The 27,811-nt window shown below is 38.3% G+C and overlaps 1 protein-coding gene across 2 annotated transcripts in view; it reads left to right on the top strand.

Annotated features, from left to right (window-relative positions):
* tcf12 (transcription factor 12) overlaps positions 1–27,811 on the top strand; it is a 102,279-nt gene that overhangs the window by 39,288 nt on the left and 35,180 nt on the right. For both annotated transcript variants that reach the window (XM_042493816.1, XM_042493745.1), the window contains exons 6-8: positions 10,947–11,008; positions 13,809–13,944; positions 15,525–15,577. In XM_042493816.1, the coding sequence (XP_042349750.1) occupies positions 10,947–11,008; positions 13,809–13,944; positions 15,525–15,577 (251 nt within the window). The remainder of the gene's footprint in view (positions 1–10,946; positions 11,009–13,808; positions 13,945–15,524; positions 15,578–27,811) is intronic.

The following is a 27,811-nucleotide window of genomic DNA, read 5'->3' as shown; positions in this document are numbered from 1 at the left end:
AGGTGTGGGAAGTGTGGAGAGAAGCACGGCTCTGTGAGACTTTTTCTTTACAGCCAGGAATACGGGGGTGGGAAGGTACATTTCTTTTTGTCCACATAAACCCAACAAAACTCTTTTCGACGGCTGCTATGAGTTTTGCCAACCATACAATGCCATCCCCACAGAGAGCGCTCATCAAAAGATTTATCCCCTTCAGGCTGTTTTGGTGTTTTATTTAATGCAGGCTTGTGTTCTTAAAGGGTTTGCAGGGCTTTTTCTGTGTAAGGAAATATGCCCAGAGTGCTTGGAGCCGGATCAGCATTCCTAACCCATGTGTGTATCCTTCCTTGTCCTTCACCTCGGCTCTCTGTTGTTTCACTGTTCAACAGTTGTTTGGCATCTAATACCAAACATCGACACTCACTTTGATGTCACACACTGACTTGATTCTAATATCCGACTGGGGGACATTTCTTCAGCTTGTTAAATGTGCTCTTGTTTCCCTGGACAGCCCTCTCTCGTGAGCTCACATGTGAATGTGTGATGCAGGGGGAGCATGTTAGCGTCCCTACCAGGGCGGCATCCATTACAGTGTTGGTGTTCACATGGTTGGAGATGTTATTAGGGAGCTCATCGCGTTCCTCCTCTGAGAGAATGGATGTGTGATTATGAAGTCATCAGCCATGAACCAGGGAGGCTGTGGAGGAGCACCCCTCCTCATGGGTCCTCAGGGTGCCATTGATTGGTGACCATGTGTTTGTGCCTGATAGACTGTGAAATGGTGTGTTGCTGCACGGCTGTGTCACACCTGCGTCCCACCAAGGTGATTGATTGGTTTGGTCATGTGGAATGTTCCCATCTGGTCCGCAGTAATGCATTTTTTTTCCTCATTCGTGAATAACAAGCGCTGGCAGGAGAATAGTTGGGCTCGGAAAAAAGGCAAAGGCCAAGCGAAAACATTTTCCCCTTTTACACCCCCCCCCCCCCCCCCCCCTTTCCTTTTTACCCAGTTAGAAAAAATCCAAATAGACCGAGCCATGGCACCTGATTATCCCAGGAGGGGATAAATACAATCAGGAATTCCACATCTCCTCTCTCACACAGTGAGGGATTTTAGGAAAAAATAAACTGTTTAGCTAGTGCGAAGGGCGGCAGCTCCTGCATTTGAAAGTCATACTTCCGGGCTAAAGAACGTGCAGTAAAATCTTTGAAATCTTTGAGCTGAATTTAGAAACCTCTCCTTGATTAGTATCCCTTTCCAGATCTCTAGTCTAATTTAAATGGAGGTGCGCTTTTTTTCCCCCTCCTGCACGCCTGATATGTTATTTTGTTTCTCACTCCTGTGTTCCTCCTGGTTTGATTTCTCTTAATCCTGGTCCCTCTCCTTTAATTGATCTATTCATTCCACCTAATGGCTAATTACACATCAGGCTGCATGAGCAGATGCATTTATCATCATAGTACGTAATAATCAGTGACATTTCAACAAAGAAAAAAATAAATATGCAAATAAGAACTCATTAACATTTGCTCTCGCTGTTTTGAATAATGTCACTGCTGACAAGGCTGTATGCAGAAATTAATGTTGAGCTCAGGGCAGGGGAGACATGTTTCCTCAGTGTTTTGTGGCTCTATCATGCTTCTCCATCCTGCTGTTGTCACCGATGCTGGGCTGTAGACGTTCACCAACCGGCCAGGGAGGAAGCTGATGTGTTACGCTGCCTTCCTTCCCTGTGTCCTCATCCACACTCACTTAACCTCTCACCCAGACAGAACCTGGTGGAAGCATCAAACCACTTTTGAGGGGATGAATGTACATAAACTCTTGAGAAAAGGAAACAAAATAATGCATTTTAAAAAGGTTTTGGGGAAAAGTGAGTGGGTGTACATCTTATTTGTCCTAATACCGTCTCTTCTTGCCAGAGGAATGTATTAGTAACCACGGAGGCTGTCTAGCTTTTTCTTCCAAGCCGTCCAGAGAGGCCAAAATGTGACATTATAAAAGATAGAGTATTCCCAAGATTTAATCATCACAGGATCAGGTGCTTGTATTCCACTCCTTTTCATGAAAATCAGCAGAAAAACAACACAAAGCGGCAGTATTTAGGTCTTGGAGCTACCAATAGAGATTTATTAAAATGTTTCTTTTTGCCATAAATGAGTCCTGATGGGGGTCTGACATTAAGAAATGGGCTATTAACTTGATAGGATTAATGTTTTGTGGTTAGGTGCCATGGAAGTCGTCACACGGGAACATGAGCACGGACACCAACAGCAAACACATGTGTGCTCAGAGACAAAAACAAACCCAGTGAGCTGGCGTGTGAGAAATTCATTCGGTTTTTACATTAACGGCATTTCCTCATCCTGTATTATGTGTTTGTTTTCATGGTCTTTGCTTTACTTGGAGCGAGGAAAATGGACTTGTTTTCTGGATGGAAAAAAAAGAGGCCCTTGGATTGCATCGGAGAGGCGGCGAAGCACACTTACTAATTGGCTGTTTTTGTGGTGAGGGTTTTGAATTGATCCCTGGGGACGCTTAGGTCACTACCTCTCACATTATCAGGATGAGGGGCTGTACTGCAGCCCTGCGATCAATAAGGAGGCTCACTATAAGTGATTGGCTAGGTTGTTCTCCTTCAGTACAATTTTAGCACTTAATGTTGTTTATTCACTTCACTACCTCAACATGTTGGTGGCTGAGGTTGAACTGGATTGAAATTTTGATTTAGATAATTTTACGCAACTCAAGTTAAATATAGTAATAATCTATAATTAGAATTAGACTGAGGATTTTGATTTTTCTACAAATAATACTTTATACACTTAAAATGTTATTTTAAATGGATGGCTTTGCCAGTGTAGTTAAATATTGTATTTTTTTACCAACTCCGCTTTATGTTGTATACAATAGCCAACTGACCATTGACGGATTTTGATTGTGTGAGCTTGCATTCTCATTCACATATTCAAGGGTGCAGTGTTAATGTATGTGCGCTTAAAGTGCTTGTCTTTGCCACTGAGAGGCTAAGATTGTTATTTTCAGTATCCCCACAGAGACGGATCTTTTTGTTAAAGTGTAACATCCTTTTTGTTAGACCAGAAACAGCCCTGAAATTACTATCGTCAAACCCACCAGACTCCATTTAAAGGAAGAGTATATTTAATATGTTATACATACTTCATTTAGAGATGATAGAAACACAAGAAAATTCAAAAATGCTCTTGATTCGTCTTCTCACTGTTTCAGAATTTATCAGCTCTGGCTTGAAATTAACCCCTTATTCACCTGCTGAGATTTTAATATATGCTAGCAGTGTACACACTAAAATTATTGTTTGTTTAAATGGAGTCTAGTGGGTTTGGCAATAACTATTTTGTGGCTGTGTCTGGTTAAACAAAAAGGATCCTACTCTTACAAAAAGGTTTGTCTCTGTAGGGATCTTTTAAAAAATAATGTCAGAAGATTAGGGTAATGATCAGAGTCTTACAGTGGCAAAGCCTTTGAGTGATGTAAACTGATGTGTGATCATATCCGGATTGCAGCCTGCTTGGCCGCTGCTAGCTGCAGGGCTTTCACTCACTGCTGGACTACTCTTAAAAATTGCGGTGGCCACAAAAATTGCTGTTCCCATTCACTCCCAGAAGGAGTAAAATAAATGCTGCCTTTCAACTCATTAATTCCTGTTGAAATGATTGTGCATAAACCAAACTGTTATACACACACACAGATACTATGTTTACATGGAAAATAAACGTCCATTAACATAGTTAGAGGGCGCGTCACAATAAAAAAATTATTGCTCACACTTGAAGGTTTAATTATTGAAAATGAACAGGTACACTGGTGCTTTCTATGTGCTTGGTGAAGAGGTGATTTGGGTGTTTTGTATGTTTGTGATGTTCGATTAAGTTAATAAGTTACATTAACATTGAAGTGCTTTGGTTGACCAGTGCTGTTTAGGAAATTATCACCAAAAAAATTTGTCACTCTGGTCTGGCTCCACTCATATTCTACTGTGATTATTGTAGAAGAAATCATGTAGAGTGCAGGTCAAGAGGCAAATTCATGTCTGTAAGGTTGCTGGTTAAAACCTGTGCAACAGTAGAAAACATGGGTGTAAAGAAATCAAAACAGAAAGACTACTTCTTTCAGTTAAACCTGTAGAAGTCTTCTTGAGCAAAGCATTTAACCCCAATCTTTTATAGTGTAGCTGTTTACAAATGGGTGTCCAGGATGGTACTGAATGTGGGTTTTAATGCCAAGGTTGCAAGAGCTCAGCAGGTTTCATCGGTAGGAAGTAAGAAAAAGTGGAACGTGAGACCTGGAGCTGCTCTTTCCAACAAAACTGAGCAACCAGGCAAGGAGGCAGAGAACCTGAAGTTTAACTGACAGAAATATACACTATCTAGGCTGCAATGAAAGAGCCTGCCGGAAGAATGATAACAGTGTAATACTCGTAAAATTTGGGCTGTATGGGCAGAATGGGTAGAAACAAGCCTCTCCTGATAAAAGGCACATGACAGCAGCCCGGAGTATGGAAAAACACAGTGAAAGCACAAGATTTTGGGCTCTGGTTAAGCAGTAGCTGATGTCCCAAATACAAAGTGCTATATTTAGCAGAAACTGGGCACAGTCACTCAAATATCATCAGGATGTGTTGTCTCAAATAATTTGCCAGATACAGGCACATTATTAAGGATATCCTGCTTCAGAGTGCCTTACATTGGAACAATGATTTCTTTCCTGACAAAACCTTGCCCTCAGGCAACCTAAGCTTTCAGTGAAATCGACACTAATGTGGCTTTACAACTTGTACGCGAAAAGTCCTTGAGTGACACAATTTTAGGAATGTTTGAATGCCTTTAAAACCCGTGTATTGACTTCACGATAGTCATTCACACATGCTTCCTATCCAGCTTGACTTAGCCTGTGTAGATGTTCCAGTTACAATGAGAGATACTCTAATGTAGGCAAGACGTCTTGAAGCTTTAACTGCTGGTGAAATGCTGAGAATTAGGTGTTACTTGAAATTCACATGGCATTGTGTGATTAAGCTTGACACTCAGATCTTCATAAGCGTTTGATTGTTTTGTTGTGGTCGCCTTTTTTTTCCAATTGGTTTCATGGCTGCACATACTGAAAGCCCATAAAATAATAATAATAATAATAATAATAAATAATAATAATAATAATAATAATAATAATAATATAATAAGTCTGGAGCCGCAAAACATAGTTTAGCCTTCAAATGAAGGTACCAGCCTTGATTGTTGATATGTTTGCCTCAAGGTGGCCACTCTGCAGTAGGCTGTTTATGAGTATTTGGAACTTAAAGTTTGCAGCATGTGCGTTGAAAGCAAGCTGTCAACACAGTATTAAATTCTCTATTTCCCTAACAAGAACTTCCATTTTTGGGTGGGTAATCCTTAGCTAGTCTGGCTAGGGAGACTCGAGACTAGCCACAGCTAATGAGGTAAATTCGCCAAGCTGTAGACGTATGACGCACACTTTAGTTGACAAAATGTCAAAACATTTTTTATAATTCTGTGTGTATGCTACACATTTTTACAGATGAATTAAGTTAGGCCTACCACATTTTTGAATGAAAATTAAAATGTAAAAAAACAAACAAACATGTTATTAATTCCCATATTTTTTTGTCAAAGCTACAGGAAACCAGTGGAGAGGAGTTTAGAAACTAATGTAATCTGCCTGTCAGGAAACATGCTGTCTAGTATATGTTCTTCTGCGCTAAAAATGTTCACAATCATAATTATACCTTCACACCTCTGAGCGATATGCTAATAAGCAGCTTCACAGAATATTTTAATCAGAATGGATGGATCTTTTTTCCTCATGAGATTTATTTTTCATTGCATTCAGTGATATATTATGTGATGGCAGTCTGCATACTTAAATTGATATTATTGATGGTGATTGCAGTAATTAGGCCACTTTACTCATGTAGCTTGTTTGCATTTTGTCTTTTGCACGCTTTGCTGTTTTAAGGCAGATAATGACTTTTGCTTCCTATCAATCACAGCACTTTAGACTCATTAGTAGGCCTGTGACACAAAAGGAAAGCACCCGCGTAGACCTGCACAGAACAAATGAGCCTACTCAAGAAATAATGATAACAATAATAGTGTTGCTCTTGTTGTGAGGCCGTGATCACGCTGCCCTGCTCAGGGGAGGAAAAACAAAGCTTTGGTAATAACAAGCCTCTACCTAATGAAATTAATTCTGCTTTTAATTGGTTCTCCTTCCCTCATTGTAGGAATACTCTTTGATTTATAAGCTTGTGTTTTTAACTAAATACTTTAATCAGGGAAGTTAAATTTTAACTGCTTGTTTTGAGTTAACTTTTTTATTGGGAAATAGAGATTATTACAGTGACCTATTTTCCTCACAGTGAGTTACAGTCTATGTGCGTCAGACAGGAGATTGTGTCACGGCATGATAAGGGTATATTTTATTCAGCTAATTTAGGCTCCAGGCTTTAGAACCGGCCAACCCAGCATTATGTTCAGCTTGATATATCACTTTGTTCTACTTTATTTCAGCATCATAAATATGCATTCTCCTGAAATTTGAAAAGCATTTCAGCCAAGTAGTCGCAAACTGTAAATGTCTGTTATAAGCAGAAGTTGTTCTCAGGTTGTCGCTTTAAAGTTTAAGAGGCTACAAAGGGATTTAAACTGTCATAAGGACATGAGGGATTGGCTTTAAAAGTGATGATCGCCTTGTGTCAGATTGTTTCTTTAATATCTGTTTGATCTACAAAGGAAGAAAAATAATACCTGCTAGTTGTTTCTAGTAAGAGGACAAGATAATGGAGGAGACTAATTATCCCTCTCACACTGGGGGTAGAGATATGTGGTCAGATAAAGTTTGCAGAGCGTCTGCATCTTTAGTAGGACAGTCTAAACAAACTAAGAGACCTGTTCATCCACGACCTCTGTACACGATACTGAAGTTAATCCCTGATCCACGTGGCCAGTCCTCTGAGCACTGCTGCATCCCTCTCTTCTCACTGGCTGATTCAGGTCATCAGAGGTGGGGGAGGGAACGGCACACAAATCTGGGGTCTGCCATGTTTAGTGGTCACTCTATTTAGGGATTTTGATTTTTTTTTATTTTGAAAAAAAAATCAACATCATACATAAGTTAAACTTAATTTCAAATGTCCAGTGTGTAGGATTTAGGATGATATATTGGCAGAAATGGAATGTAACATTAGGTTTTGTTCTTTAGTGTATAACCACCTGAAAATAAGAAAACAAGAACCGTAAAGTTTTGGGGTTTTTTTTTCCTGTGGAATGACTCGTCCATGGAGTCCGCCACGTTGCTCCACCATGTTTCTGCGGTAGCCCAGAATGGATAAATCAAACACTTACTCTAGAAAGAGCCAATCTTGTTTTTGCTTCAGCCACAGTAGTAAGCGGCCCCTCTGCATTGAGACAAACAGTGTCAGAAAAATATTGATTTTTAACATGAAACCACTTTATTCAGGTTTTTGTTTAAATCGCTGGGTCTGTTTGGTTTGGAGAAGAAGAGACCTTTGTGGATAATTTGGCTCCAGCAAAAAAAAACAACCTTCTGGATTTTAAGTTATCAGAGAAAAAAGTGAGCACACATCAGAAGGTGCTAGGCTAGCAGCACGACTGCGATGAGCACAACAGCATTGAAAGAATACGGATCATAATGTGAAACTGCTTTATTCAGTGCTGCTACTGGTTCATTTATTTTGGAGAGTAAAAGACTTCTGCGGATAGACTGGCTCCCGATCAAAACCTCCTGAACAATGAAGGAATCCTAACCGGGAGTTCATGCTTGGCAAACAGGATACGTTTCAGATGGATGCAATCTGCAATCCTCACTGCTAGATGCCACTTCATTCTCCACACTGCTCATTTGAGTAAATAAGAGTGACTAATTATCTTTAAGACACATTGGATATAAAATTGGTGCGTCAAATAGACCCAGAACATCTTCCTTTCAATTCAAGAGGACGGGGAGCCATTTGATGCTCAATAGCAGGCTTCTGTCATGACAGACAGCTATTTTCAAATGGTAGTAATTCAGTTGTGTTGATCTGTTCCTCTAAATATACTAAATGGACAATAGTAGCTTTAGCGCCTTGCAATTCTAATTCCAAAATGTGCATTTCTGCCTCTTAAACCAAATCTGTCAAATTTTGAATGCTTTCTCAGATTTAGCAAATCTAGACCAATGCCCAGTTGAACAACATGGTTCAGTCAGTGCTTTAAAGAAGAAAATGTTTTGTTACATTTCAGGTCTATTATGTGTTCTCGGAGAGATTTATAGGCTACAGGGTTGGAGATTAAAAAGAAAGGGCTTGTGGGCTGAATCAAAGCTTGGACATTGCTTCAATTTGCCCAAGGAGGCTTTGATATACTCAGTGCTGTGTTTAGAAAAGAAGCAAGTAAAAATTAAGACATTGTTGAAAACTCCCTGTAGGAGAAAAAGGGAAAGCATCAGTTATAATAATAAGTTTATTTATATAACACTTAACAAAACCAACGTCACAAAGTGCTGTACACTTAAAATCACAAAACACACACAGGATTTTTTTTAAAAACACAACACAAAAGAAAAAGATATAAGAGCAATACACGGGAAAATTGTCAGAAAAATATAAATGAAAAATACAACATAAGAAAAATGTAGGGTACTGTCATATGTGATACTGTCAAATAAATATTTTTTTTATAAACTGAAAAGTGTATGAAGTGTATTTCTTAAAAGTTGCATAAAAGAAGCCGATTTAATGCCTGCATCTTAAATTTTAAGGGAAAATAATGTGAAACTGTTTTTCTCGCTCATTTATACTAGCACTTTCCTATTATAACACGAAACGTCTTTTTGGAAAGTGGCAGTATCTCATTGCTTACAAATGGAGTAAATGTTTACGCATGCTGTGTATTCTAAGTGTAGGCTTCACTGTTGATTGAGTGTCTTTGTAGACTTCCTTTTGTCAGTCTCCACAGTTTTTGGGGGCGCTGTGCGGCTGCTTTTCCATCTCATAGTGTGTGGACTGAGACGTTGTTTTCACAAACACATCTGTCTGCCCCGGTGGGCCCTGAAACTACAACAGTGACCATCAATTATTCACAAAAGACACAGTGTGTGTGTGACAAAACACATGCTGCTTATAAATAGTTAATTCCTTTTTCTCAGAAGACATTTTAGGAATGAAAATGAATTCTACTAAAGCATCTTTAGATATTAGACAAAAAATAATGAAATTTAAATTCTCTGTCAAAGGAGATGTTTCATCATGCTCCCACAATAGTAACGGACAACTTAATCCTATTTCCTTCTGCGAGAGCGGTGGCTCAGAACTGTATCGCATTATTGTTAGAGGGGAAGCAGTTTTGCCAGTGTTTTTTATGGTCTGTTTGATAGGGACAGATACGATGTAGACAAACTGAAAACATGTATCATAGTGTTTATGGTGGATGGTAGTTTGCAGTACCCGTCCTCAGCTTTTAGTTTAACCATCTTTCCTGATTTTCTCAGCTGCCTTCGTCTCTAGAGACAGTCTGCACAGATGCAGAACAACCGTCTCCTGCAGGACTGCGCAGATAAGCACAAGTGAATTCTCTTAGATGTGCCTCTGTTCACCTGGGCTTGTGAAAGCAATGTTCAGATCAGTCATTGTGTAACAAAAGATCCAGGCTATGCAAGTTTTAAACTCACAAAAAAAAATATTTACCTTTTCCCCAGAGTAAACAGAATTTAGTTCCAGTGCTTGTGTCTGTGCTTATAATATTTGGAAGTCTGACAAAAATAATGTACGACGCTGTTAAAGTTATTCATCATTCTCCCCGAGGAGCACTCGTTTGTTTGTTTGTTTGTTTTTCCAGGGGAGTAGAACTGCTGAGTTCGGATATTGTGATGTTTATGATTCATGTGTGTTGTGAGCTGTAAGTTTTGTTTTTCCCCTGATGGCTGTTGGGGAGTCTTCCTTTGAGGTGTACACGCCAAATGTGATGCTAATAAAAGGACTCCCTGACAATTATCACTCTATCAGCAATTCATATTTATTTAATTTCATTGGCACACTGAAAACTCTGTAACATATAATACCGTTTTTACAGAAGTGCAGGTTTTGGTTTTGGCTGTTTTTAGGACCCTAAATTACCGTATGTTTATAGCGTAGTACGTTTAGCATACACACCATTGTTGCAGGACCCGGGGGAATACATTTTTATATATTTAATGCAATTTCTTCTTTTTCTTTTTGCAGCCCATCAGATACTACCAAAGTGAAAGAACACAAACAAAACTCAGTAATCGCAACAACACCTTTTAGGTCGCTGACGCACCAAGCCGATGGTCCGTCAGTGTCAAGCCGTCGATGAGTGTCTGCCACCCTAGTTTTGGCAGTGTGTCCTGCATCGTTCGCTCTAGTTGGCCCTGGTCGCCGACTTAGCATGTTAAATCGGCGCCTGAGCCGATAATGAAATCACTCCGATAGGCAGTTCAGCCTCGTGCAAAAATGAGGAAAGCAAACAAACCACTTACAAGGACATGAGATCAAAACAAATGTGTCTTAATCAAAATGTCCTGAATCCACCCTGTTGGTCTTCTGGTTTCATTTTTTAGTGATGTAAACAGCCACCTCTTGGTATGGAGAGTTATTTTCTTTCAGGCAAGTACGTACTAGTTGGCCGTCGCCAATAGTTCTTTGATTTTGGTTTGGTGTGACTGGGCCTTTAGGTGTGTCAATTGTTACATTACAATTACATATATATAAATCATTGTCACTAAAGTTGAGGGCATTTTACACCAGCAAATCGATTGTTCATCTTACATACAGCACTGCATAACAAAACAATCACTGTATGTAATCTTATTTGGTGTTAATCTAGGTGTGTGTGTTCAGGTATCACAAAAGATAACAGGTGTTATTATTGTCCTTTGTATGTTTTTGCAGGCAAATCGGAGAGGGCTCCATTTCCTGGCTATGGGAAGAATACTGGAGCACCAAGTTGTCATGTGAGTTCAAAACACAACTATATACAATTTCGATACAATCGGCTTCCTCATTCCCCAAATACCAAGAAACTAGTTGACCTGAAAACAATTTAATCAGTATTGCTATAAGTAGGCAATCTTATCCGAGCAAGTGCAGATAGATAGATGTGAAAACAATAATTTCCCCCTAAGTTTGGCTCCCTTTAAATGTTGCTAAAATTAGACCCTGCCTCTCTTCTACTGATTTCAAAAAGGGAAGGCTGCATTATTTTAAATCCCTCAATTCCTGTCTAAATAAGAGCTCCCTTCATCATAATTACCACAAACAAAGCAGTCAGGCTTTTGCCAGGACTGAAGTCCAAAACGTATTAACATAACTCTACTTCTTTTTGCCTCCTGTTCATTTTAGAATTGATTTCAAGATCTTACTCTTTCCAAGAGTTTTTAAGGCTAAAGAAGAAATAACCCCAATTCACTTGAAATTATTAACCCCATGAGAAATTGAATGCATCCTTAAAATGTTAAACATTGACGTCAAGTATCCTTATATCCGCCTTTGAAATATAGGTGACTGATTTTGCAGCTCTTCAGAACAATCTGTTTAAAGTAAAGTAGAGGAGTCTTTGTCATTAAAAATTCTCTTTGGAATCAATTTCTTTTTGTAAATTAGTTTGAATGAATCTTACAAAATTACACAAAATGACTACACAGACAATTTTGAAAAGATACAGTGGAAATTTAAAAATGACGCTTCTAAGGCATTTTCGAGGGAATACCATTGAAGACATTTTGATTAGGATGTGGGGGATGTGTGCAGATCTGCAGCTGCAGCTTAGTAAAAATTCTGTGGTTGAATAACACAAACAGGAGGACTAAAACATCTATTTACTTCCACAGAAAATTTGCAAAGAATGTATGCTTGGATCAGCCATAACAACATTACGAAGATGAATAACCACTTCAAGAGTCACACGACACAACATTTTTAACTTTTAATCTCATTATATCCCAAAGAGGCCTATTGATGTACAGCCCTCACCACGTGTAAGTGTGTGTATTATCAGCTGATTAAGTCAAATAATTGATTGAGACAATTAGAGCTTTACCTATCAGAACTATGTCAGTTGAATAAGATTTGAAAATTCGACTATTCAGTCCATTTCCATTTTTCAAAATAGTTTGAAAGAGGTTTGGCAGGACGTTCAGGGTGAAAGTGACGTTCTCGCAATAAGTTTATCTGGGGGCCTGACTTGGCAAAGCCTCTCTTCCTCCGGGCAGCTCCCTCCGTCTCACTCAGACATACCCTGGGTCTCAGTCTGCAGCTGCCTCTACAGGAGAGCAGCGTGAAAGCAAAGAGCACTCACTCTGTAACAAAATCTGTGGACCTAAAAATTCCCAGAAGTACACTGACTGACAGAATAAAATAACAAAACAGCAACAACCCAAAAACGCCAACTATATGAGTTGAATAATCTCAGTTGACTGAGGAGTTTACTACTGATGATTTGAATCTTCTACTTTCAGAGGACAGCCCTAAAGACAATTGACCTGTACATCATTTCCCACAAATTGCCTGACACATTTATGAATCTTTGTGTCGCAGAGTCTACCACTAACCTCCCTTTAAAATGGAATTTTGTACAATCTCAGTTTCTTAAAAAATGAATAATGACAAAGAATTTAAACTACAAGAGTTTGATTCTGTGATTCTTGTCTGACTGCCTGCTCCTTTCTTGTAGTGAGATGCCAAAGCCCATATCAACTGATTATTGGGTAAATTAAAGTATTTCAGAGGTGTTCACAAAGACAGTCACAGGCATCAAAATCTGCACGACTCCTTTGTGGTTCCTCCCTGAAAAGCTACAGCAGTGTAAAAGAGGCCAGAGCCAGTGTTGCTGCAGGGATCCGACATCATTGAACAAAGGCAAAAAGAGAAGAAGTGGGTCTGTTGTGTCATCTGAATGCTGAAGCTCCGCTGCCAAATTGTCATTTTATAGAACCAGACATTTTTTCATAACATTTGTGTTATGTTGCCTCTGACAGTTTTTCATGACCTACATTTTACATCAGAGTAATTATTTTTTTATTGCACATTTCATTTATGTTGTTTTTACTCTAAATTTAGTTAAGAATTATTGGTTTTGAAATTGTCCAATTTTGTCAATCAAAAAATCAGCGCTGTTGGAAAGATCCCAGTGGTCACTGTGTCAATCCTCAGCCTGCTGATTCCACAGGGAGCACGTGAGGCGAGCTCACAAGCCATCTACTACACATCGCTCTGAATCGTACTCGCTCATATGATCCCTGCTCTACTGGTCTTCAGCTGATTACACTAATTAGATCAAGCTCTTAATTGAGCTCTTAGCCCAGTTTGTTAGGGTTGTAGAGGTTAAATAGATATTGGTGATGGGATGACGTGGTGAGCTTTCAAACGTTGTTCAAGGTCTGTGACACACAGACCGGAGTTAAATGTTATAATCTAAAAACAATTCACTTCACACAAATCACTACATTTTTTTTTTTAAATTCTTCATCTTTATATTGTTTTTTTCTTATGATGTTTGCTATTTGCAATAAGCATGCTGTTAATGCTTGCATGCTTTTTACTGTTATACTATTTAGGACAAAATCCTTAATAGTTTAAGTTTAATGTAGATCGCAATAGGGACAATTTAAAAATGCAGTTAATGGGCTTTGAAATTACTAGCAGACTTGAAGATATTTTTGCCACAAACAGCTGAAGCAAACACACTCACTTCTGACAATGAAAGCTGATATCATTCTTTGATTTTAAGCATTTTGTGTTTGTCTTCTCCTTTAGCCTCCTTCTGTAAGATCGGATGTCGGGTTGGCGAGTCCTAGTCCAGTGACTCCGTCAGGAAAGTCAGCTGCTCCTTTCTACTCATTCACTGCAGCCAACCCTAGAAGACGTCCTCTGCAAGATCCTTCGCCCGTCGGTCAGTGCCATCTCAATGATTTTAACAAAAATGCCCTACATTCTATTTTATAGGGACAAGTGTATTTTATGCAATAAAATCTCTCAATAAACAGAATCTAAGTACTTCTTCTTGGTGACACACTTTTACTCAAGTCTCAAAACTCCTCAAAAGTATAAAAGGATTGTTTTTTTAAGATTAATGAAAAAGGACAACAGTAATATAATTAAATCAATCCCGTTGTTAGCAAATGGATAATATTGCCACATTGTCTCTTTAATCCAGTGCCACTGTGGAGTGAGTCAACTGTAGCAGTTACAGTTGGCAGGGATGCATTTAATATGATGCCCTCGAAGCAGCCTTGATTACCACAAACATGGTCAGGTTTTTTGGCATCAAAGCTGCCGGCCGATGGCTTTTTTTTCTGTGCAGGGAAAAAAACAGCAAAAAAGTCTTCAAAAAGTCAAGTCTTATTTCATATACTGCTTCTCCACACAATTTTACCAAAACTGCCACACCTGAGGTGGGGTTGACATAGTTAGTGGTCACTGCTCTAATCACATTTCAGGTACTTGTCAAACAATTACGACACAAATTGTGCTATATAGGCTATATAAGTTCTTTAGTTCTTTATAAGTTTATCTGCATAAATGATCAAGCATGCCGACAGCAGCAACATCTTCTCCAGCACCAGTGGAGAGGCTCTTCAGCCTGGGCAAATTTGTACTGACTCTGTGGAGGAATAGTTTGTCTGACAAACAATCTGAGAGACTCCTCCTCATGAGGCATAACCGCTGCTTTAACGATGGACATGTCAAGTAAGCTAAACTAGTTTGCTGTAAAAGCACGGTTTGGTTAGCGAGCAGCTTGAGTGAATTTGTTATGCAGCTACTCCTTTATATATCCATTTTGTTTCATTTTGAGGCAGTAATAGCCGACTGCAGGGCCATCTTGATTTTCCTGATCCATGTTTTGTGCTGATATGTGGACATGTGTACAGTAAGTTTTAACGCTATGTTATTGTTGATTTGTAATAACATGATAATGCATCTCAGGCGATGTTGTGAAGTAAGTCAAAAATAATGTAACAAGTAGTGCAATGCACTTTCTACAGGGAATTATTAACCAAAGCAATGCATATCTCTTTTTAAAAGTAAAAATTAATGTATAATACAATACTTTTTTTGATTAACAACCAAAACTCACTCAACCACTCACTCAATCAATGTGATTAGTCTTGATTCAAATAGCATGGTGTATAACAAGTATAATTAAAAGCAAGGTTAGTTTATTTATATAGCACATTATCATATACAAAGGTTATTTAAAGTGCTTTACAGGCAAAAGATAAGAAAAATTAAAAAATATGAATAATTAAAAAATATATCGAGGAATAAAGTGGAAGTGGACTAGAAAGGTGAAGTAAATGCAAATAAAAAACATTGCAGCACTTATTCTGAAAATTCTGATTTGATCACACATAACATTTCATACAGAACAATACCAAAGATTACATTTTGGTGGTGAGGTAAAGCTTGTTTACAGCAGATTCATTGTCGCCTCTTTTCCGAATGACTAGATGTGCTTTCATCTCTCCACAGATCCTCTACAAACAAAAAAGGTTCGCAAGGTCCCTCCTGGCCTGCCTTCATCTGTGAGTGGAAGATCATCTACCTCTCATATAAATAGATTTCACAGTGAGCTTACTTAAGCACGAACACACACACACACACACACGCACACACACACACCCTCCTTCTCAACACTTGCACACAAAGAGGGCTCTTGACATCACTGCCACACTTCTTGGCTGGGAATTCAGTTGTTTTTGCGGCTCAGCAGTGACATTAGTGTTGCCTGTTAATTTAAGTTCTGACTTTTTATGTTTGTTTTGTACATGCTTGTTGTTATATTAGTATATACATGTCTCTGTAGGGCACATCTTTCTGTAAATGTTTTGCGCGTGTGTGTGTGTGTGTACATGCATGAATGTGTGTGCGTGCATACACATGTGCACCTCGAGGTGATTGATTTTCAGTGCTGCCCTGTCACAGTCCAGCCTCCTCACAGCCTCTCCTGGGAGAAAGAGAGGCTGTCAGAGCGGATCCCAAGCTCTGCTCTTTTGATGTTTAATTAGTCATTACGTAGCCGAACAGGAGGACAGACAGAGATTAATAGCACAGAATATCTGAAATTTCTATTGGTAATGATCCCGGTGGAGCAGAAACCATTAGGATGCAGAGAAGTGTGGAGCTCAGCTTGCATTCGCTTAGACAGGGGGTGTTGGAGTTCATTAATATGCATAAATCAGTAAGTCAGATGTTCATTGTTAAAACCCTGGTGGATTGGAAAGGTTTTATTAAGCCTTGCTTTAAATTCCTAGAAATGGTCCAAGACAATGATTTTTTTTTTTTTTTAAAATAAGAAGCAACCGGTTTACTAAAATCCCACCCTTTGCTTTTCTTAAACAATGAAAGGGTTTTCTTTTCTTTCTTTTTTTTTTCGGTGAGGGAGTCTGAGACTGGATTTGCCTTTCAGAGCTTTGATAATCGTCACCTCTGCTGCTGTTACTCTCAAAAAATCAAATATGGAACAGGCCGCGCGACATAAAAGGCTGGCATGTGTTTTGTTTCTGGATTTGTATTTGAAAAGAAGTTTGTCAGAGAGCATGAGGGAGAGAAGCAGCCTCTGACAGCAGCAGGAACGTGTGTTGCCTTCCTCTTAAGTAAGTGATATATTTGCGGTCTTGTCAGACGGAGGGAGGTAGGGAAAGAATGGTTGCCTCGCGGGTTACATCTCTTTGTTGTGTAAATGGACGCTGGGCTTTTATTTGTCAGTACTTAACACATGGGCGCAGGTGCGGTTCTGTGACTCATAAGAGTACAATCAAGCAGCACAATGCTAGATGGGGAAAAACAGTGACAGAGCATGGGATAAAATACAGCTTCTTCTTGTCACTCAGTGCTGCTCAGAAGATAAAGCCTGGAGCTCGGAGGAATTATCCCAGTTAGTCTTTGATCTCATTTGAAAGAATAAAGATGGTAGTGTTGAAAAAAGGGCTATAGGTCTCTTCTAACCTGCTGACAGAGAAAGGAAAACATCAAGCCATTTTATTAGGTGCTATATGTGGAAAATATTTGAGTGGGAGTTTGTCTGGCAGCTTTTAGAAGGTGTTAGGATATTGGTGTTTGAGGCAGAGGTTACGTATAGTGGCATGAACCGTTGGAAGGTGTAAGAGCTACTTGTGGCCCTTAAAAATGTGTAAAGTGACTTTTTCAGATTGTGTAAGGATGGTTATCAGCCAAGACCTGTGTTTGTGTCTCTGGCACCGACCCTTGGAGCAGTGAAGGTGGTGTTGAAGAAGTGTCGAGGGGAAGGCGCACCTGGAGTCAGAGCTACTTTGCCAGAGGCAGCTGTGTGAAGAGCCTGCAGCCTACCTGTAAAGCATGAATGCAGCTGCAGATGCCACTGAAAGCTTTTGCTTGTGTAAGCAAGCGTGAGAGCCTCACCAGAGACCTGAAAAGCTGCTTGATTTAAAAAAAAAAAAAAAAAAAAAAAAAAATCAACACAGTGCTTCCTATCATTATGTCTACTGCCGGGAACGTTCTTATTTATTTATTTCATTCTGAAATCCCCTTTTTCCTCCAGCTTGTATTCTTGCGGCCCAGTCTAAAAATACATTTTTGCGTTTTTGAATCTGATGGGCAATGCAAGTTGCAAGCCCAAGCATGATGTGTGTGTGTACACTACATGATGGAGCTGAATCAAAATATTTACGGGAGCACATCCTCTGTGCATTTAGGCTTTGACACTGCAGTGCACCAGGATGTGAAGGCTATCTAGACAGGCCAGCTGGCTGATTGCAAACATTTAAATGTTTCTTCATCTTATATACAGACACTCTCCTCTCTCAGCCACACACATACTTTCCTCTGCGGTCTGCTGAATGTGTGCTTGCAGACATGGGATACTGCAGATGTGGTTGTAGTTGTGTGATTCATTTGCCTAACGAAGGATTGCACTGATCCGGCTTTTTCAGTACTGATACACCGTGGATTTAGGCTAATAGCAAGTACCAATCTCATACCAGTGTTTAATTAATAACTTATGTTAATGTTGTCACAAAACTGGAATTTCCAACTTTGGTACTTATACCTTGAAAAATGTCAATATTCAATACCATTTTCAATAGCATGGGGAAAATTAACGATTGGCCAAAAATGTCTCTTTTTGTTAAAAGATAAGGCTATAACAAAATAAGGATAGCTTTTGCTTTCTTGGTTAGTGGCACAGAATTGCAGAATGACTGAAGTAAACACTAACAATAAAAGGAAGCAGGAAGGCACAGCTGGTACCGATGTACCGATACTGCGAAAAATGAACATTAAAACTGTTTTAAATATTAAGAGATGATATGTAACAATGAACTGACTTATTGACAACAAAAAGCTGTAAGCCACACTGTGTGGAAGTGACTGGAATCATCCTTTTATGTGTAAGTTAACGCCAGGCTTAATTTAAACATGGTAAGTTGTGAAACATAATGTAACAAATTCATACATGGATAAAGTTTACTGAATTTTCTTCTATTCTTGAAATTTGGTAAAAAAAAAAAAATCTTAAGGAACAATTAAGGGTATACCTTGTAAATGCGGCTAGAAATTGGCCAAACTTAAAAAGGAGTTAAAATTCCTGTATGAAACAATGCAACTGCCTAAAATGAGATCAAAATACAAACATTAAATCAGAATTACCTCATAAATGAGATTTAATGATGTATAAATACTAAACATTTGAAATGAACAGGAATCAAAATTCTTTGTGAACTTTTAGTGCAAACAGGACTTTATATTCTTTCTTAAAATCATGTAACAGCTAAAACTATAAAGATAGAATTGAACAGAATAGATTGGCCCCATCGTTACTGATAACTGAATCAGCTATTTGAATCAGTATTGGCCTGATATCCCATATCAGTATTGGAGCGATGTGTCCATATGCCTAGCAGATCCTTATTGTCTGCCATGTATTTCAAGGATTTTTAAACCTAGCTTTTTAGCCTTGCTAAATGCAGGAGTGGAACATTTAAAAATAAAAAAATAATAAATGTGGAATATAGGTTACCGTCTTGTGTGACAGGTGAACATCTTTGTAGTGTTCAAGTATGAAAGCTTTACCTTTTATTTTTGTTACAGTAGACACCTCGGCTATAAATGGCTCCCTGAATTATTTGACTGTATAAACAGTGCTGAGAGCGAAGGACAGAGCATGTTGTCATTGGACAGACAGGCTGCTACGCTGAGGGATGCTGATGGGCAGCTGCGTGGGCACCTGTCTGACAGGAGGACTGAAGACAGAGAGGGAGAGAGGGTTTTGTGGCTTGTGGGGGAAAGTTGCATCTTGTAGGATATTTATGGGAAGCTGCAAGGGCATGGTGTGTATGTGTGTGTGTGTCAGCTTGTTTGTGTAAATAGTGTTGCCAGCCCTCCCCACAAACCCTTGTCAGAGGCACAGCGGCTTGATGTGACACTTCCTCCCTGGCTTTGGTGACGATATGGCTGCAGGAAGAGAGAAAGAAAGTGGTGGGCTGAGATTCAGCTCCCCTCGGGGACTTTTGCAAGCGAGAACCCTGAGTGTGGATGACAAAATAGATTGACATTTGCTTTTGACAGATCACTCAGACACCCTTGTCTCTGAGAGATTTGTACTGTGTGAGCTGTAAGAAAGGAAGTCTGCTCTAGGCTCCGAGTCTTAAGACCCAGAGATGTTCCTGTCTGCTGCATGACATTCAAAAGATATATTTTCTTACTCTCTCTATCTATCTGTCTTCAGCAACTCAAAGACAAGAGATGATAATATTGTACTACAGCAGTAACCTAATGTTCCTGTTACTGAGAAAGCAGCGCCTTTTTGTTTCTTTCCTTTGAACCAGGACATAACATCAGGGCTCGGCAAATAGCCTGTGGATCAAATGCATCAGTAAAGAAACCTTATGTAAACAGCCAGGATCACTTCAGGCTTTTAAAAGTCCTGAGGCAAAACTAGATTTTAGGGCCACCTAGCAGAATGGAGTAACAAATGCATTTAACAGCGATACACGGAGGGCTAAAGAATAAAATTAAATATGCATGAATTTTTCCATTACACCCTGGAAAGACACTGATTCTCCAAAAAAAAGTGTATTTATATTTGCAAATGAGTCACTAGGCAGAGCCCTGTACGCCAGTCCAGTGTCATTATTTCATGGTTCAGCCACTTCTTAAGTGTGATGACGCAAGGCAGGTTAGGAGAGGAAAACATTAAGGGAGAAGGTTTTTGTGCCTTCAAGAGGTCAAACTTTCCAAACAGTTTTGAAACAGCAGTGTGTGTCCTGCTCTGCATGTCAGTAGCTGAGCCAGTAAAATTATTTTTTCCTAGTCCATATGATTTTAGAAACTGCAGCTACTCTGGTTATATGTCATTTTAAGTACTTGTAACTCTACTTGTGACTCAGATTTTATGTCAACGGTTTGTTTCATAATGTAAGGAATTAATTTCTGTGTCAGTGACTGCAATATTTGCAGCTCAGGTTGTTGCCAGCTAAAAATCCCACTTATTGTGCATCAATTTTAGATTTGAATTTAGATTTATTTCATGCTCTAAATAATTACAAATCAAATTAGGACATTTTTAGATCACTTCATTTACATTTTTGGTATAGAGTCATCTTTCACAAACTGAAACAGATTTATTGTTTTTTTAAATTATTATTATTCAATTCTATTGATTTATTTTTTACATATTACATTTATTATTTTTTTATTATCATTTTTTTTAGTAGTAGTATTAAACTTCTCCCTTAATATCTTTTATACTTGTGCACATTTTTTATTTTTAATGTAAGTACACAGGACTTGTTTTATTAAAGGGATACTTTTGATATTAAGTTTTGTGCATTGCATTCTGGTAGTTGTGGTTTTCCATCTCTTGAGCAAAAGCAAAGGCAACAAGTCTTTGTCTCTGTTTTCTCTGGTCATGTAGCACCAATTTCAAAGTTATTTGTGTCTTTCTACTGCATAGACAGCTTAGTTTAAGACCATCTTTCCAGCAGTGAAATACTTCTTGAGTGTTGACTAATCAACAAATCAGTTACAGTAACACTGACATCACTAGACTTTAATTTGATCTAAATATATACAGAGAAAACTGAAATTAAACTTGAAAATTGAAAATGGTAATAATGCTCTTTGTACAAATTGCATCTGGACATTTTGTGTTTCTGTGCCTGCCATTGTCAGTGCCAGAGTAACCTAATATTAACATTGAAACAAATGTGCTGTGAAATAGTTGCTCATGTTGCTATACCTACTGAATATCTCTACAGCTCTAAGCAGCTTTCATTCGCCCTTAGATCATTGTTTTGGTTTTCGGGTACACACACAAACTGTACAGCCGAGTCTCGCTACTCTTAATGAGCCCACCCATATTAAACCATAGGCAGCCAGACAAGCTCAGACAGGTCAGATATAAACTACCTGCCCAGTGCAAGATGATGCACCAGACCTGTGAGTGAGTGCTGTGTTTGCTGTCATAAAGTGGCCACTTCACTGGGTTAGCCATGCTGCTCTGTGTTTTCTGGATGTGTACGTAGATAGAAAGTTCCCAGATAATGTCCATAAGCTCTCACACAGTTATGTGCTTGTACATGATGGCTGTTATGCAGACCAGTGAGTCAGTTTTGTTTTTTATTCATTCTTACTGAATGTTCTCTAATGTGCTGTAAACTTGGAACTTCAGAGATCTTATATTTAAATATAAATATTATATATATATATATATATATATATATATATATATATATATATATATATATATATAGGTTATTTATCCAAATATACTTTTTGCTGTGTTTTTTTTTCTGCAGTAGAAACGTGTCAGACAAACTTGAGGGTGTAAAACAAGTTTTATTTTGTGTGTTCTACACATTAATACTTTTTGTTCAGCCTGTTCAGCTGGCATGGCACACAATATATTTTAGGCTCCGACCTGACTCCAGTTACTGAGCTCCCCAGAGATGGCCTCATCAGATGGCTGATTAGATAGACACCCTCGGTTTGACAGGGATGATGCTGAACAGTCGCGGCCACCTCTGGGACCCTGGGCCTTGTGTTTATCTTTGTTTGGGTTGCTGAAATTTACCACTGACATTAGAGGCTGCAGATAATGGAACAGGCAAACAAGCCAGAGGCCTGACCCCTTTCATGTGCAAGGAGAACAAGGAGTTAAAAGGACAAAGTAGGAAAATAATGCACAGATTAAAGTCATTACTCACATTCTGGCCTGTTGTAAATTATTCATGTAGGGCTTGCGTGAGTTTACAGCATTAATGCAAACCTTGATTTCAGATCGCTGGCAGGCTCAAGAGCACAGCCTGTCAACAATCACTAAGGTAGAGTGTTTGTTATTTAGAGACCTTCTAAGCCAGGCTGCTGTGACCTGGAAAGTACATCACTGAACCACATGAGGCCCTTGTCGTCGCTGAGGTTCTTAACTGCGGGAAGGTTACGTGGTGTGTGTGAGGTCCTGTGTAATGGTTAGAGCGGGTGACCATCCTGCTCAGTGCAGGATGTGTCAGTCAGTTTGTTTCCCGTGTTTTGCTATTGCCTCGTGCCTCACTTCAAATATAGTGTAAAGATTGTAAACACCAGTGATGTAATTTCTAAATAAATTCATGAAAACAGAGTTTGTATCTTTGATATTTTTAAAAATGTAATTATTAATCAAATAAATGTATGACGGAGGCATTTTTGTAAAATATACCTGGGTGTACAAAATGTTGTTGTTGCACTGTGCTTGTGAGTACAGCACTTAGGCATAAACAATGCTTGCCATAAGCCTGAATGAGCTTGGAGGTTATCATTTATTTGTTGTTGTTTTTTTTGTTTTTTTTAAGTCTCAAACTTAATAAAATAAAATACAGTAAAAAATACAGAAAATTTAGACAATAAGATGAAAAAAATCTGTCATTGGGTCTTTTCTCAGTCATGTAATCTCTGGCTCCCAATGATGGTGTGACCATCCTGGATTTGCCAGAACAAAACAGTCACTTGTCATCATATGAAATCAGCTGAGATAAAGATGGAGAAGAATTACATCCGCACTGTCCCACCGCTGAATCTCGGAGCTGCAACGATCAGTCAGTTAGTTGTATTAAAGTATTAAATTACCTGATTTTCTGGTTTACATCTTTAATTTGTTCTGTTTTATTTCTTCATTTGACCCAGTAGCATCTACACGGATGCTGACACCACTGCAGTAAATTTCAGTACTATTTGTGTATTTCAAGTACTTTTTTTGAGACCAGCAAAATACTCTTTTAGTTTTGATCATGCAATTTATTTTCTCTATGATAATAAATGAAATATTTTGGGGTTGTGGACCAAACAGGACATTTGAGGATGTCATGATGGGCTTTTGGAACCACAAAACCACATATTTAATCATTTTTCTAACTTTTTTTTTTCTCATTTAATTGAGAAAACAATCAACAAATTAATCAACAGTGAAAATAGCCTTATTTGCTGCTCTCCATTTCGCACTTCACATCTCTCTTAACCACTTCATCGTCACAATTATTTATTTTTGATTTACTTACAGCGTGAAGCAATACAAATCTGCTTGTGTGAACATTAGAATATAAATAAAGTGAGCTATTTGTTGGGAAAACTAATATTTCCTTATAGTCTCATGGTTTGTAGTTTTTCCAAGAAGTGGTTTCGGACAGATGTCCAACAAATGTGCAAAATTTTATTTCTGCTAGCCCCGCGAATGAATATAGTTAGCAGCTTTGCTTTGTACATTTGCTGCCATCAGTCTTTTTGAACAAGTTAAATAGCAGTTGTTTTAAGGCCGCTGTTCCCAATTATTTAATCTGTATATAGTCTTCTTGCAGCCTTGTAAGCATTATTGAAAACATAAATGCATGCAGCATATACACTAAAGCAAAATTATAATAGGCATGAATGGTTAAACTTTGCTGCATAATGAATACCACCATCCGTACTGTAATGTAATTTATATGACATTATTGTTCACAACATTTGTACCAAAGCTTGTCCACTGGTATTTAAAACCACATTTTTTTCAAACAAGCTATGAGTATTTCTGTTACAGAAACCACAAACAATAAATTCAGTTTTTACTCATCAAAAAGTTATGTGTACAAATCAAACACATGCACATACTGTAGGAAACCTGTGTTTCTTGTTTACTTGGCATTTAAAAACTAAAGTTACTGCTAAATGTTTTCCATAAAATAATATAAAACGAATGATGTTCATGAACATTGGCTAATTTGATTAGTAAAGTAAATCTGTTTTAAAACATTATTTTTTTTTTCTCCTTTCGCCTGTTATTAAGCTTATTGTGTAATTTCACACATAGGCCCAATTTACCAGAATATTTTTTTTATGCTAAATGTTTTTACTCCGTGGGTGGACAAACGAATGGTCTGGGTCCGCTTTATGAGAACTGTGGAATTTAAAGAGGACATTTAGTTTAACAGCTGTGGTTGACAATCACATCATCATTCATCAAAATATCAGATTCATTAAAGTTCATTATGTCTCCTCACTTCAGCATTCTCTTTGAGTGGCATCTTAAATAGGGAAGACTTTCCCACAAGTTGGGGAAAATGTGTCCACACCCACCATCAGTCAAGAGTTTAGTAGTAATGACTTTAATGTATACAGTTGTGTCACCGCTGCATTCTTCTACAGCAGTCGTGAGTAAACTCAGATGGCCGGTTGTGCAGTGTGTGTCTGTCGACAGGGTCAGACACGTTTCCCTTGTTCTTTTCTTCTTCTATCACGTCTCTGTTTCTGCTATCTGACAGAAACTATGTTGTAGTAAAGATGTGTGACACAGGAGTGAAGTCACAGAACTGTTTGTGATGGCGTATTTCTTGCATGAATACAGTTTATAGTCTTACTGATCATGTCACAGCATCTTCGTGCCGTTTGTCTGTGTGCTTAAAGCCTGCTGTAATGCAGTGCAGCTCAACAGAGTTGAGGCCAGTCTGATGTGCCCCTGTAGCTTAGAGGTTTAGACCATGAACGTCAGCGTCCCCAGTATAAGTTCTCTTTGTTGCATCCCTTTCTTTTGTGTTTCCTCTCATTTCTCTGGGGTTTGAAATAAAAGCTTATAAAAGTAGAAATATACTGTTAAAAACAAGGCCAATTGCTTCATTCTCATCTCATTGCTTGTGCACATTTATGGTGATTTAGTTTCTTCTGTGGCTGTTTTTAATTTTATTTGCAGAAGCAAACAAATAATTTCACTACCCTTTCTTGTTCCGCTGATTCTTTATCTAGTCTTAACAAATCATCAGGCGCTTTTTGATTGAAAGTATTAACAAAGAAATCAAAAGCCTGAACCTTTTCACCAATTAATGACTTTTATTGATCAGCTTTTTAATAATTAGTGTTAACAATGTAAGGCACATTTGAACATTGTTTTGGGAGAGTGCTTTTTAACAAATAGTTGTTGTAATTATTTTTTTAATAGTATTACTGTACAGGGATGAGAAATTAAGCTTTACTCAGTAGACTCACCATTATCCCGGCTCACTGTCAGCTCACAGTCTGGTTTGATACATGAAACTGGGCAGTTCGACATAGTCACAATACACTTACGGGTTTTAGTTGAATATGCAAGTGACATTGTTAAAAAGCTTTAAGACACATAAGTAAGAAATAATATTAGATGAGACATTTATGAAAACACCGGTAACACAAAATTACATATTTTAAGACTTAAGTTAACACAGATAAATAATTTGTTTTTAATTGGTTAATCCATTTATGTCCTTTACATTGTTTCTTGAAGCTTACTGAGACAAAAAGAGATAGAATAATAATTGTAGAGCATATTGTTCTCACACTTTTTCGTCATACTTGTACACTTCAACACTGAAGCAGGTATTAAGTTGCATTTTACGAAGGTCCTATAAAGTGCTAATTTAACTCGATGAACCTTGCAGAAACCCTGAATTATTATTGCCTCAAAATCAGTCCATTCATGACACAGCCAGCAGGTTTATGAGGGTTGGGGGTCTGAGCGCTCTGTGTACCCCCCTACTCTCCCGGTCAGCCCTCTCTAATTAGAACCAGAGCTCCTTACAGGAAACAATCTTCCTGTCTGATGACATCATCGCTAAATCCATGTGTGAGATGGGGGGTGACCTCAGCCTGTGGATTTGCTCAGTGTTTTTCAACACCTAAACAAATCCCAGAAAAGCATCTTGTGATGACTCGAGTGTCTTTGGAGAGGGTGGTGTGAACAGGTGGGTGGAGCTGAGCCCTCATCCTCAAGACAAGGAGGTCTGACCCCGTGAGCCCACCCTCAGACAAAATGAGACAATAACTACAATCCACAGAGTTCCTGTTTGCACTGCAGCCACAGATTTACAAACAGCCATCACTGGATTACTTTGATATTGAAGAAAACTTAAAGACGTGATTATTCTCAGAAGTTCCGGAGATATAAGAAGCATCTTTTAAGGGGATTTTTGGATGTTTATTCATGAATGACATCCAAAAATCCCCTAATAGTTTCAGTCACACTAACTCTAAAAATATGTCTATCATATTATATATAAGATATCAAAGCTGAACCTGTCATCAACTCCTGGAAAACTAGGTATGATTCAAGTAGGAACTCTTTAAAATCATTTCCACAAAAGTGTTTTTCTGAGAAGATTAAAAAAAAAAAAACCACAAAAAAAAACCCTTTTCACACTTTGTGCGGTGAAAGCATGCAAGCTTCCAGAGAGTATAGTGTTGGATCCTTTACTTAACTCTTTTATAATAGATTGGATAAATTATGGTCAACAAATGACATTTTGTATAATTATCAAGCTTATTTGTAATTTTTTATGTAATTATTGGTGTGTTATGATTCGCTTTTTATAATTGAAGAGTCTAGTGTGTAGTATTTATATCCTTTACCAGACAAGTTTTTATAGATTTGATTAAATTAATGCCTGTGTGGTCATTTTGAGTTGACTGCAAAATTCGGTGCAAATTGTGGCAATCGGGTGCCAAGGGTTTTAAAGTAACTTTAAGGGTTGCTCCAAGTCATTAGATTAAACAAGTATTCAGTACAGATAACGTACTTTTTTTTTTAACCAGTATTATCATTCGAGTAAAATGTGTCAATATTTGCACTCCAAAATCCAAATTTGGGTAGCCGTGTTTAAACTTTCATTCTCGTGATTACAAAAAAGATGCTCCTTCCTGAGATTATTTTATCAATAGTTAAAAATAAATATATCAAATTCTGATCAAACCATATCAGTTTCAGGCTTAAAATAACAAGTACTGATTCAGTTCCACCCATATCCACCTTATTTAGAAATAAATCAAGCCCACTCACAGTACAGATACAGATTATTTAGTTCATCACAGAGATACAGATAATGGTGTACTGGCTTGTGTCTACTAACTGCCTCTATGTGCTGTGTTTCACGGCTGTTGCTGTAACTCCAATTGTTGACCGTGTCGGTAAACAGGTCAAATCAGGGGGCCAAACTACAATAACTTACTTCCTGTTCCTGTTTTTACAACAGTGGCATGAAGCTGTCCCTTTCACCTCGTGCACTATTTTTGCCTCACGTCCCACTCTCTACCTCCCTTCTACTCTCTCAGACCCTTGTCTTTAATATGGACGCTATGACCTGTGTTATTAATTCAGTTTAATTACATAAACTTGTTTAAAATGCACAGACATGCTCACTGTGTCTCCTGCAGAGTCAGTATTAAAAGAAACGGGCTGGCAGCAGTGTCCTGACTCAGCCTGCACTGGTATGATATGTGTGCATCATTTCCCAAATGAATGCCCATCTCCTGCT

Source organism: Plectropomus leopardus, chromosome 1 (assembly GCF_008729295.1).
Source record: "Plectropomus leopardus isolate mb chromosome 1, YSFRI_Pleo_2.0, whole genome shotgun sequence".
Lineage (NCBI taxonomy): Eukaryota > Metazoa > Chordata > Actinopteri > Perciformes > Serranidae > Plectropomus > Plectropomus leopardus.
Note: the sequence above shows the minus strand (reverse complement) of the source record. Positions and strands in the feature narration are given on the sequence as shown.